Source organism: Bos mutus, chromosome 3 (genome assembly GCF_027580195.1).
Source record: "Bos mutus isolate GX-2022 chromosome 3, NWIPB_WYAK_1.1, whole genome shotgun sequence".
Taxonomy (NCBI): domain Eukaryota; kingdom Metazoa; phylum Chordata; class Mammalia; order Artiodactyla; family Bovidae; genus Bos; species Bos mutus.
Window position 1 is genome coordinate 24727238 of NC_091619.1, and position 13007 is coordinate 24740244.

The window sequence follows — 13007 nt, forward strand, 5'->3', positions numbered from 1 at the left end:
CATGCTCGGTCAAGTCTGACTCCTTGAGGCAAGAGTACTGGAGTGGGGCGCCCTTTCCTCTTCCAGGGGATCTTCCCACCCCAGGCACTGAACTCAGGTCTCCTGCATCTCCTGCATTGGCAGGCAGATTCTTTACTGCTTGAACCACCTGGGAAGCCCTCGTGCCCTCGCCCAAGTGCACAGCACATCAAAGCATCCCAGTGTTGGTTAGCTATTGTCACAGTGGGAAGAGGTCCCTGCCCTCGGGCCACTTTCAGACAACCAGAGCATCTGTCAGAGGTTTCTCTTCTAACCTACAGAGGCAGATAAAGGCTCCCTGTGAGACCTGACAGAGAAGCAGGAGTTGGAACAGGTGGAAAGAGGTTTCTGGATGAGCCAACAGCAGCTGCCAAACCCTCTAGGAAAGGATATAAGTGGGAGGTTTTCTGCGCTGAGCACAATGCCTTGGCCACAGGAGTTACGTGAGCAAGTTTTTATTTTTCTTTTAATATAAACTGAGGCAGGTACAGGCTCAGCAAGAGGTGTGGGACTGCTGCAGACCAGCTCTGACTGTGTCAGTGTTTCGATGTGAGCAGAATCTTCCCTCTTCATGGAGAAGCATGCAGCATTGGGCCATTTCCCACAGGACAGCGTCACTGTGCATTCATAAACCTCTAGTCCCTTCTATGGCATTTCCCTGGTGGCTCAGTGGTAAAGAATTTGCCTGCCAATGCAGGAGATGTGGGTTCGATCCCTGGTCTGGGAAGATCTCCTGGAGAGGGAAATGGCAACCCACTCTAGTATTCTTGCCTGGGAAATCCCATGGACAGAGAAGCCTGGCGGGCTATATTCCATGGAGTCAAAAGAGTCAGACATGACTTGGCAGCTAAAAACAACAAGTCCCTTCCATATGTCTGGACTGGGGCCAAGCCCCAGGCGAGGTTAGTTAACCAGGACACAGACCCAGCCTCTGAACACCTCACAAGTGAGGTGGTCCCTGCCCGAGACACAAATAGGGAAGGCTGGCCGAGGCTGAGCAGCTGCTCCTGGGGCCAGCAGGGAGGTGGGAGCCCCAGCACTCTCTCCTATCCTGAACTCAGAAGCCAGCAGCCTGGGGAAAGGATTGTTTTTTCCTAATACAGGGGCTAACACCTTCTGGACCTGTTTGGCTCCAAGACTGGGTCATGAGTCAGAAAAGCTGTTCTGTTCCAGGCACGACATGGTCACAGAACTTGGGTGTGTTTCCTCATCCGCAGAGAGGAACAGCCTCTAACTTCTCTCTTTCCTGACAAGGGTCCTATAAGGTCGTGAGAATGCAGGGAGAGACCTAGAGACCATCCTCAGCAGGGGGCCCCAGCCCTCACCTATCTGCTTGGTGGAAATCTCACTATTAGTCCTGTTAAATCCATTTCTTCTTTTATCTTTGGTGAACATCTACAACATGTTCATGGGATTCCAAGAGATGAGAAGGTGCTCAAGTGGCAAGGGACTTCAGCCACAGTCCCTTATGCAGAGGAGATGAAAGGGTAACAGAGGCCAAGATCAAGTTCCTCACACAACTTCAGTTTAAATTAAACTTCCTTTAATGAAATAAAAAACAAACGGTGCATTGCATAATATTTTGTGGTCACAGTATAAAACAATACAATTAGTTCATATAACATTGGATATGGACAAAAATACACAAGACCCTTTCTTTTGTCTACGGAAAATTCGGCAGATCTGTATGTGCCACGCTAAAAAAGAAAGAAAGTCAACTTTTTTCTCCTAGTGATCTGCACACAATAATTATCACTGAGAATTTGGTCAAACAGCGGAGGAGAACTTACCCAAATCCCAGTTCCCTTCTTCCTCTGTTGTCATCGGTGAAGGTTAAAAAAAAAAAAAGGGTTTTCTGAAAGTAGCAAGTTGTGTAGTATTGCTTATTATTCCTGCTAAAGAGGCTCAGTCTTTGGCTCACAGATGTCAGTGACAAAATCATGGCTGCAGGCAGTCTGCAAAGCAAGAAGCAAGAGCCACCAGGGAAAACAGACAAGGATCTGGGCAGGAGAAGCCACTTTGACCAGGATCTTAGGGAAAGCCACATAGATAGGAGAGGAGAAAAGACACAAATAAATACGTTTCTAAATTAAGATTTTAAATCCAGTTGGTGAGTCAGAGTTCCACTGTCCCATGAAAAATCTGAAAAGTTGTTAAAAAGTCAGAGCTGGCATTTTCTTTTTTTTAAAAAAGTGAAAAGTGTATGTAAACATTATAAAGTAAACAATGGAAAGTACTTCTCAGGCGTTTATCTGAATATAGCTTAGGCTCTTTCTGGGGATATTTTTACGATTAGAAGAAAAAAAACAAAGTCAAACTTTCTATCAAGGTTCTCTGTGTTAAGCAGTGCACTTTCATCCGTGTCAGTCGTGGCTGGGTCCTTGCCTTCATGCCAGCGCTTCTGCGGTAACCTTTTCCAGAAGAGCACTCAGCAGGGGGCCCCATTTGGTATAACAAGAGTACATCTCACACTCTGACCAGGACGCACGTTCCAGCATGTTCACGTCCCTGGAAGGAAGGCGGTCCTTGGTACCATGCCCTGTGACTTCTCCCTACTTTGTACCGGCCCAGTGGATGGAGGGCGGGGCTCGGGGCATGGTAGATGCCGTAGAAGCCCCAGCCTTGAACTGCAACAGCAGTCCGAAAGGAGAAGGTAGAGTGTGTGAGCACGTGCCACCTTCACTGCCACCGGCTGTCTGCTGCGTCCACGTTTTTATACACACCTGGGGCCCCCGGGTCACATCCAAAGCCAAGTATCCTTTCCTCCTTCCAAGGGCCTGTACTACAACAATCCTAAACTTTCTTTTAGGAGGCTGATCACTGTGAGGGCTCAAAGGGCACTGGCTGTTCTGAACGCAGCACCTGGGTCTATTTCCTGTTTGCACAATCACCTGTGACTCACCTCCTCTGAGACGGCACAGTTGGGAAATGGCATGTAGGAAATACCCAAATCTAGCGCTATCGCAGCCTCTTCCCCTGGCTATTCGTGCTCTGGGAGAGCGGGCCTGCGGTACGTCTTCCCGCCACAGATGCTAGGCCCGGAATCCCTCTGTTCTGCTACCGTTAGTACAGAATCTAGTTTCAATCATATGAGGGGGCCCCTGGGTGGGCAAAACCAAAAGGAAAAATTTGGTGGCAATCTGCTGTCTGGGGGGTGACTTGGTCATATGTGCCAAACGAATTGTGGGCAACAGAGGAGGGAAGTAGAAGGGAAGATGGTGAGCTGGGAGCAGTCTAGCTCGTCTGGCCCATTGTGACAGAGAGCCGCACGTGAATGGCCATCATTTTGTATTACTTTATTGCTCAAAACAAACGAATCTTTTTTTTCCCTTTTGGAAGACAAAGTAGTATTAGGTCCTTCAGGGTAAAAGCAGGCAGAATGCAATGTGGGGATTGAGTCACCAGTGAGCCTCAGGAAACCCCACTGGGATGCTTCTGAAAGGCCAGCGCTGTGTGGGGGCAAGACACAAATCTTTTTGGGACTGCTGTCCTACTCCTGGTACGAGTGATCGGGCAAAGCGGACCACTCTCAGATCTACTTTGTAGGCTGTTCACACAGCAATAAATTGCTGGGTTTCCTTTGTGTTCCTAATAGGAAAGCAAACACACCACAAAGTATACCCTTTCTCACTAACCCCCTGCAGGGGATTTTTTAAAAGACTTGAAGGACTGACAAGGTGACAGAAAATGCATGGTTCTTCTGGGTAATTTCTGATTCTGTGAAGTCAGTCTTGCAAGCAGCAATTCGACTTCACATTAAAGAGCCCAAGTGGCTCGTGAAGGACATGGGGTGTCAGTGGTTCCCCCTGAAGACCCACAAGGCTTTAGCCTCTAACAAAGGGCAGGACAGGGAAGAGAGGTGGCTCCGTCCGCCTGACACACCCCTGCACCACTGACCCTCTGGCACAAACTGCAGAAATCGAACTTCCAGGATATCCCCCTTCTGCAATCTCTGGGGCCCCCTGAGGCATGGTAGCCTCGGAACTGTGGGAGTGACTGTCTGTTCCTTTCCTTGTCTCCGACCTCTTCCTTGCAGGGCTTCTCACTGCCCTGGACAGAGGGGGCTGTGCATTTTTCTTCATACTCATTCTTAAGGCTAAGGTGGCAAGATAAGGTGCTTGGTGGAGAGCCAAATTCTCAATTCCAGGGCCATTTCAGCACTCGCACATAAAGCAAATACGAAAGAAGTGGAAAGGGGCAGAGAAGCAGAAAACCAAAACCAAAATGCATTTGGGCTTGATAGGAAGTTACGGACTGCAGGTTTAGATTTTAAATGTAGCCTAAACCCCCTGGAAAATAGGGGGTGGGGAGGGTAGTAAAAGCCACACATTAGCCTTCAGCACTGGTCTGTGTTGTCCCTCGGCCGGGGTAGAGGGTCGCCTTTAGCAGCTCTCTCAGTACATCTTCCTCTGACTCGGAAGACGTACGGATCTCACCCGAGACAAAGAACTCTGAACGCCTTCACCCCTTTCTCACTGCAACCCCTCAAAACAAAAGGTAGAAACACACACAAGTCAGAGATCTATAAGCCAGTAGGAGAAAAAAATTAGAGGTTAACCATTAAAAAGCCGCCGTCAGGAAAACACACACTCGATTGTTCCATCAAAAAGTGCCGTGGGAAGAAGAGCCGTGTGCTGGTAAACATGTCTGCGCTCAGGACTTGACATGCAGAAAAGAGAGAGCGCCGAGTCCCACCTGAGATTAGAGAGGACTGGTTTTTAGTGTAACACACTTCGCGTTAAAAGATTGCTGTCCTCATCTCGCCCAAACCGCTCCTCGACCGTCCCTCGGTCTCGGCCTTTCTGGCACCAATTAGTCCATCTCCATGGACATGAGCCGGCGGCGCTCTCGCCGGGTCTCCTGGACTTCCTTCTTACAGCACCAGTGGGAGCTGCAGTACCCGATGAGGCAGGACAGGAGCCCGATGACAGTGGACAGGCCGATGCCAATCAGCAGCGGGTACTTGAAGGCGTTCAGCACTGGGAGGGAGAGATCAGAGGGATAGAAATCATGATGCAAGTTGCAGGGTGTAGGGGGTGTTGCGGGGGTGGGGAAAGCTCAGGGAAGACCATCGCCTCCCCCCTCCACTACCCCGGGTCTCCCCCAGGAGTCTGACCTCACAGGTCTTGCACCTAGCACAGGGCTTGAAACAAGAGCAGCTCAGCCATAGGTGTCCAAAAATGAGCAAATATATCCCCACCCAATTCCATAGCAGGCAGGGTGATGGTGGGGGGAACCCAGAAAAAAAAAAGATTTCCTTCAATATCTTTGAATGTCAACTTGCTTTTTAGGGTTTTGGCAGGAGATTGATTTTTAAAAGTCAGTATAAGGGCACCACACATTCAGCAGCAGATGCATCCTTAAAAAAAAAACCTACATAAATCAATTCTATGCATCAGATAACTGAAGTGTACTAGGGGAGCTATTTTAAGTAACACTATAGTAAATTATCTAGCAAAGTGAATAATCACTCCCTGCTTGTTCAGTAAATCTGGATTTTCATATGGAATGACTTCAAGCAAGACATTTCTAAGAGGCAAATATGGTATCACTGACTAAGTTGCAGGAACACATACAGTTCAGATCCTGCACCTACAAAGTCCCCGTCCCCCGAATTACCAGCAAACCTTGGGTGGAGGCTGGCACCATGGTTGTTTGCCCGACATTTAGCACAACAGCCCCATGAGAGATTATCATCCCATTTAACAAGAGAGGACACACAGGATTAGAAAGACTAAGTCATCTGTGGAAGAGCTGGGGCTCCAATTCCAGTCCCCACCAAACTGACACATCGTCAGGGAAACGCAATCGAAGGCTCCTACTTAATCCTTCCAGGCACCTGGACTTGAATTCTGTCTGTGAGTTTTTTCAATTCACACTTACTCTGACACTTTCTGCAGAGAAGACAAGTTTTCCGTTAACCAAGGAAAATGTGTCCCCCACTCCAGGAGGCTAGAGAGCAGAAGGGTGGGGAGGGGGCCCCCTGACCACTTAGTTAGGCTGACTGGTCGTCAATGTGAGCCAACAAGATGGGGAGCTCCCCCTCCCATCTCAGGGTTCTGTGAAGAACCCTCCCTGTGGGAGTGAATGGGAGGAGCCCCCTTTCACCAAAGGTAGGACCAGTAAGGAGCTTTCCCAGATGGCTCAGTGGGTAAAGAATCCACTTGCAATGCAGGAGACAAGGAGACTGGGGGTTCGATCCCTGGGTCAGGAAGATCCCCCAGAGGAGGAAATAGTACCCCACTCCAGTATTCTTGCCTGAAAAAGCCCAAGGACAGAGAAGCCTGGTGTGCTGCAGTACATGGGTTCTCAAAGAGTCAGACACGACTGAGCGACTAGCACAGCACAGGACCAGTAGAAGGGTAAAAGGGGCAGGAACTCACTCACAGCCCCTCCAAGAGACCTTGACCCACTCTCTCGATGCTGTTCTCTGCCTCTGCCTGGCAGAATCCGTGCCAACCCTAGCATACAACAAAGCGACTATGTCTAGAATTTACAGAATGCATTGAAAATCTGTCCAGTAAGTTTAAAAAATCATTTCCCAGTGGTGCCTCCAGCACACCCGGTACCTAAGCTGGGAAAACAGCAAGGGCTGAGTGTGCTCTTTCTGGGTACACGCCTGAGCCAGGCTAGAGAGAAAGCAGGCACATTCCTCAAGGGTGAGAACCTGGATCCCATCAGCGGTGGCAAAGCACGCGGAGAAGCCATTCCCCAAACACTGAGAAGGTTATTTGTGTGTCATTCTTACCATCCATCTTCACAGTTATAAAGATGGGCTTGGACTGGATCTCTGCCTCCTTCTGCCAGGAACCTGTGGGTGACTTCACCCACGGAGTCACGGAGCAGTAGTAGTTGCCAAAGTCCTGGTCCTCGGAGCCATGCACTTGCAGCAAGAATTCCAGCATGCTCATGCGCTCCAGGCTGAGGCTGCTCTTCCAGTCCCTCTGGGCCGTGTTCACAATCCCCTTCCGATCCAGTGACGACAGGAGGACGGGAGCCTTGTCCAGGCCAAAAGAGTGCACGGCAAACCAGGACACGTCAAAGGCCATGTCGTCTACGGATGACCAAGCCAAAACCCTGGGATCAGTGGCACAGGCAGAAGAAGTTCCATGTATGGATAACACACCTCAGGTGACGTTAGTGGTAAAGAACCCGCCTGCCTAATGCAGGAGACATAAGAGACTCGGGTTTGATCCCTGGGTTGGGAAGATCCCCTGGAGAAGGACACGTCAACCCACTCCAGTATTCTTGCCTGGACAATCCCATGGACAGAAGAGCCTGGCAGGCTACGCTCCACAGTGTTGTAAACAGTCGGACACAACTGAAGTGACTTAGCACACGTGCAGCCTGACTGGGGGCCAGCACGGCTCTGGGGACCTTAGGTGTCCCCGAATCCTCTCAACAACCATACATGAAGGTGCGGTCACATTTTCTAATCTCTGGAGGGACCCATTAACCTTGTTTGAGATCACACAGCCGGGAGGTTGCAAAGCATGTGGCTTAACCCAGGAGTTCAACTGCAGAATCCACCCTTTTAACCAGGCCACTGCCACCACCCAGCTGAAGGAGCACAGCCCCAAAATGTCTCCTCTACAGAACTTGGGATGGAAAGCTTGTGTGTGGTGACATAGAATGCTCTCTCCTCCAAAGAAAGCAAGGCCCTTCAGCATTTCAGGCAGAAGAACCCAAGACTGGAAGGTCACTAGTCGTAAGCGACAATACGGACATAAAGTGAATTGTTCAAAGACTCTGTATGATTTCAGTATCTTTAGATCATGAAATTTTTGCACCTTGTTTTATGTCCCTGGATATGTTCCAGTGTCTCCTAGTTTATAGTCTATGGGAACTTGAGTAGAATTTGTATTCTAGTGTTGTGTGAAAATTGTATAAATCTTATTTATGTTGAATTGGCTCAAAAAAAAAAAGATACAAGCTTTCAGTTATAAGAAAATAAATACTAGTGATGTAGTATACACATGATGACGATAGTTAACACTGCTCCGTGATGTATATGAACACTAAGAGAATAAATTCTAAGAGTTTTCATTACAGGGGAAAAAAACACTTTTTTGTATCTATGTGAGATGATGGATGTCCACTAAACTTATTGTGATAATCATTTCATGATGTATATAAGTGAAATCATTATGCTGTGTACCTTAAACCTGTACAGGGATGTATGTCAATTTTATCTTAATAAAACTGGAGGGAAAAACGGAAAAAAAATAATAAAATGAATCGTACAAAATGGAGAGTTGTAAACAGTTTAGATTTTTATCGTTCACTGTGATTTTTTTTCCCCCCTGAAGTGCTTAAGTTCAAAACAAGAGGAAAAAAATGTCAAGCTGAGAAAATTGAACACGGTTTAACAGTCCCAGTGAGTAATGCTGTGGAATCGTAAAGTACTCTGCAAAATTAAGGTTCTAACAGCCTCAAATAAATTAATGTGGGCACAAGAGTAAGATGACTTTGGCACAAGTGGTAATTCTCATCGAACGTGGAAATAAGACTGCACATCCTAAGCCTCTGACCTCTTCTTCTAACAGTTACCAAGTGACACCAGCTGCGTCAGGTCCGAGAGTCACCCAGCAGGCAAGAAAGCGGGCCACAAACACTGCTTTATCTTAAATTCACTTGACAAGACTTTCTATACAAATGTTAAATGACACAATTTTTATTAAACAAAAAGTAATATCCATTTGGTAAAAATACACTAATAACCTCAAAAAGCACATTATAAGGCAAATAAATCATATTCAGATGCTTACACAGAGAAAAAGAATGTAAGCAAAATTAAAAGCAAGAATTTTTTTCTTTTTTGTGGGAGGCCACATCTCTCAGCTTGTGGGATATGAGTTCCCTAACCAGGGATAGAACCCTGCAGTGGTTAAGCATGGAGTCCTCACCACTGGACCACCAAGGGATTCCCCTAAAGTGAGAATTTCTACAAAATTGTTCAAATGATAATTCCTTTTCAACTCACAATAAAAATGTTAAGTGCCCAGTTGCTTTAGTCATGTCCGACTCAGCGATCCCGTGGATTGTAGCCTGCCAGGCTCCTCTGTCCATGGGATTCTCCAGGCAAGAATATTGTTAATGGCCACAGGCAAATCTCAACTCTACATGTGATGTCAGCTCTCTACTCTGAGGCACCAAAACATCATTTTTTTCCTTCCCATCAATCCACCAAGGCATTTGAGCAAAACCTTTGATTGTTCCCAGCATGCAGGCCATCTCTTGCCAAATGACCCACTCCCGGAGGGCAGAGGGCGTGTGGTCAGTGTCCTCACATCCTGGCCAGTGCCTGGGCACAGCAGATCACTCCCAGGCCCTCAGTGAAAACCAGCTCAGCGCGGCTGTCACCTGCAGACGCTGGGTGTTACTGAAGGCAGAGAGTCACAGCTGTGTCCATATTACTTGTGCCCGGACTCTAACCCCTGTCCCGCTATGCCTTACAGTATGGTGGCCAGGCTGTAGAGTCAGGCTACTCGGGCTAGAATCCTAGCTCTCATCAGCTGTGTGACCTGGGTGAGTCACTTAAGTTCACAGTGACTCAGTTGCCTCCTCTCTAAAAGGAAATTACAATAGCACCCATGGTTAGTCAGCTGTATAAAATGCTTAAAATAGCACCAGGAATGTAGTAAGTGCACAGTAAAAGGTGGCCACCATGAACATCCTTATCTCCACAGTTCAACATACACACTCTGTACTAGGAGATGCTCTGACAGGAAGGGCACTGCCGTCTGCAGCAGATGCTCCTGGCACTCTGCTCTGACCAGCTGGAGCGCTGGGCCCCCAACTGCTCCAGGGGTCGGCTGCTAAGCTCTCACACCTGAACCTTCTCCAGAGGACTGTCCTTAGCTGACAGAAGCCACCTCCAGGAGAGCCACCCCTGGAGGTGAAGAAACGCTACCCCTCCCCAGCCATTCACTGTGGACCATGACCAACGACTGGGGAGGGTAGGTATAAAAGCCTTAGCTCAACAAGGTCACTCACACTCTATGGTATAATCCATGCTCTGTAGCAACCCATAGGGAGTTACACTTGTTCTGAATTCAGATCTTTGCCTGGCTTCTTTCCTAGTTCTACCTTGATTCCCTCAGTCCCTCATGGTTCCTCCTGAGGGCACATCTTCAATTAATCACTCGCTCGCTTGTCTCAGGCTTTGCTTCTAGGGAATCTGACTTAAGACCCCGCCTCTAAAGAGCTGTGATCCTCTCCACCCCTCCCGCTGCGGTGGCACTCAGCCCACTTGGGCCACATGTCCTTTCCAGAAGAGAATTCCTTCACAGCCCATAGGAAACATGAGGAAAAATGAAACCACAACTTGTGTTTAATTATTCAGAATCTTCTACCCATGTAGTCCAAGAGTGCAAAGTTCTGGAAAATTGTGATGTGTAAGATAACAGCTACCTATAGCTTTTGCAATTACATTGCAATTACCTATAGCTTTTGAAATTACATTGGAGGGAAAGACTTATGTTAAGGGCACAATTGGTGACCCATTAATTTATGAGAAAGACATTGAAATGTTACATTTTTGTATACTTATAAATGAGCTTAACATTTTTTTTAAATTTTTTATAAACAGAAGGATTGTGGGGGAGGGATAGTTAGGGAGGACATATAAACACTGTTATATTTTAAATGGATAACCAACAAGAACCTAGGTGGCTTGTGCTCAGTCATGTCCAACTCTTTGCAACCCCAAGGACTGTGGCCCACTAGCCTCCTTTGTTCATGGGATTCTCTAGGCAAGAATATTGCAATGGACCATCTATATAGTATAGGCAACACTGTTCAGTGTTATGTGGCAACCTGGAGAGAAGAGGAGTTTGGGAGAGAATGGATACATGTATACCTACGGCTGAGTCCCTTCACTGCTCACCTGACACTATCACAACATTGCTTGTTAATTGGTTATACACCAAAACGAAATAAAAAGTTTAAAAAACATTTTTTTTTATAAATAAACTTTAGAGGCAAAAATACTATTAAATCATTTCAACTTTTGCAAAGTACCTCCCTGCTCCCCCTTTCCTGGCAGCCTCCACAGGAGCGTTGGCTCCTTCCTGACCCCAGAGGACAGAGCTGACTGATCTTTGTTTTGGATGGTTTTTTTTTCCCTTTTCCTTTTCTTATGTTTTCCATAAACCCTTCTCCTTTTTTTTTTTTTCCCTCTAAAGCTCAATCATATTTAGGTTCCTGACAAGAGTCAATTTTGGTATCAATCAACTTGTGCAGGGTTCAGTAAACTGTAGCCTGCAGGTCAAGCCAGCCCACCACCTGTTTTTGTAAATAAAGTTTCACTGGAACACAGCCAGGCCCATTTGTTTATTCTCTTTGGCTGCTTTCCCTCTACAACAGCAGAGTAGAGTAACTGCCTCAGAGATCATCTGGCCCACAGAGTCAAAAAAACTGAAAATACTCCCTACCTGGGTCCCTTACAGAGAGATTTGTTGACCCTGAGCTAGACACACGTGAACCTTCAGCTGGGGGCCATGCAGGAGTCAGACCTCAGCGGGTGGAGGCCCGGGCCTCTGCTCCTGTTGGTCACACAAGATCAACTACAGCCCACCCTCAGTTTACGGACAGCTTGCCCTTAACATAGAACGAAGACCTGCTTCATTTCCACCCCAGGGCCACATGTCCAGTGGTCTCCGCAAAGAACTCAGTGAGCTCTGCACAATTTGGCCTTTTCAAGGTGCTAATCTGTGTGAGGTCAAGGCTCTGCCTACGATGGAGAAGGCAGCACAAGACACCAGAGGTCAGAGCACGGGCGGCCCCTAGGCAGGGAGTCAGGGTCTCCACAGGCTCTGTAGGAGGCAGAGACACACCTGCATACATTTAATATTCTTTCAAACCCTGAGGATCTAAGTGAGAAGCACAGCACCTCATACTAAGGGGGCCAAGCAGGAAAGGTGTAAGGCTGCTGGCCCACAACTCTTGGGCATCCTGTTGGCCCTGCTAATATTTTCTGCAGAGAAAAGATTTACAAAGATTTCCTAAAAGTTTAAACTGCAATAGCATACTCTGGTTACTTGCCACTCATTTACTCTGATTTGTATTTCTCAAGTGTTAATCACTATCTGATACTACATATATGGTGATTTCTTTCTTGTCTGTTTAATAAACCAGGCTGCAAGCGCCATGAAAGAAGACGTAGAATATTTTGATCATGCCTCTCTATTCCCAGTATCTAGAACAGCATCTGTTTATAGGAGTTCAATAACTATTTGAAGGAATAAACGAAAGACAAAATGGAAGGGAGCTGGACTCTTCCAGTGGGTTGCAAACCAGCTTGAATTAGCCCCTGAAGTGGCCACCGGATCACCATGAGAACTTACATTCAAATGTCTAGCTGTGTTTTCAAACCATCTAACAGATAGTGGCATCCACTTTAACAAGTCCTCAGTAAATATCTACTGAATACAAAGGACCGAGCTAGGCACTTTGGGAATAAATAGCCAATCCAATCCCCGACCTTCACATTTGTAACACAGTAGGGATGATATGAGAAACACTTAGAAAAGCAGTATGAGGAAGGGGAAAGGATGGAGAGAGGTACCTGGATCCAAGGCTGCTCCTTCGACAGTGATGATGCAAAACAATTTAATGAGATCTCCCCGGATAACCGACGGCGTGTCCGAATGCACAGAGGCATTGAATATAGGACCTGGAAGAAAGTAACATCACTTCATGATCCTCTTTCACACTTTTGTTCAAACCCCATTCTTGGTGCACAAATGTACATCTAAATGTGGGCTCCCTTTCCTTGGAACTGGGCTAGAAATCCACTAAACAGGTTTTTAAGTCCACAAAATAGGTTTTTAAGGATGTTTTTCTTCTTTTCAGAGAGACATGAATTAAGCTACTTCCAACTGAGCTTCACCTTAAGATTCCAACCACTGTCTCATTTCAAGACCACCCCACCTCCCATCCTGGTACAGTCAGGGATGTTTCTGGCTCCACACAGTTCACTTCCAGGC

General features: G+C 47.0%; 1 protein-coding gene across 1 annotated transcript in view; it reads right to left on the reverse strand.

Annotated features, from left to right (window-relative positions):
* Positions 1-1539: 1539 nt before the first annotated feature.
* The window catches only part of PTGFRN (prostaglandin F2 receptor inhibitor), an 80408-nt gene continuing 68940 nt past the window's right edge, over positions 1540-13007 (reverse strand). The window contains exons 7-9 of the mRNA XM_070367427.1: positions 12587-12694; positions 6767-7072; positions 1540-4997 (exon numbers count right to left, since the gene is read on the reverse strand). Coding sequence (XP_070223528.1) covers positions 4831-4997; positions 6767-7072; positions 12587-12694 — 581 coding nt within the window. The 3' untranslated portion in view covers positions 1540-4830. The remainder of the gene's footprint in view (positions 4998-6766; positions 7073-12586; positions 12695-13007) is intronic.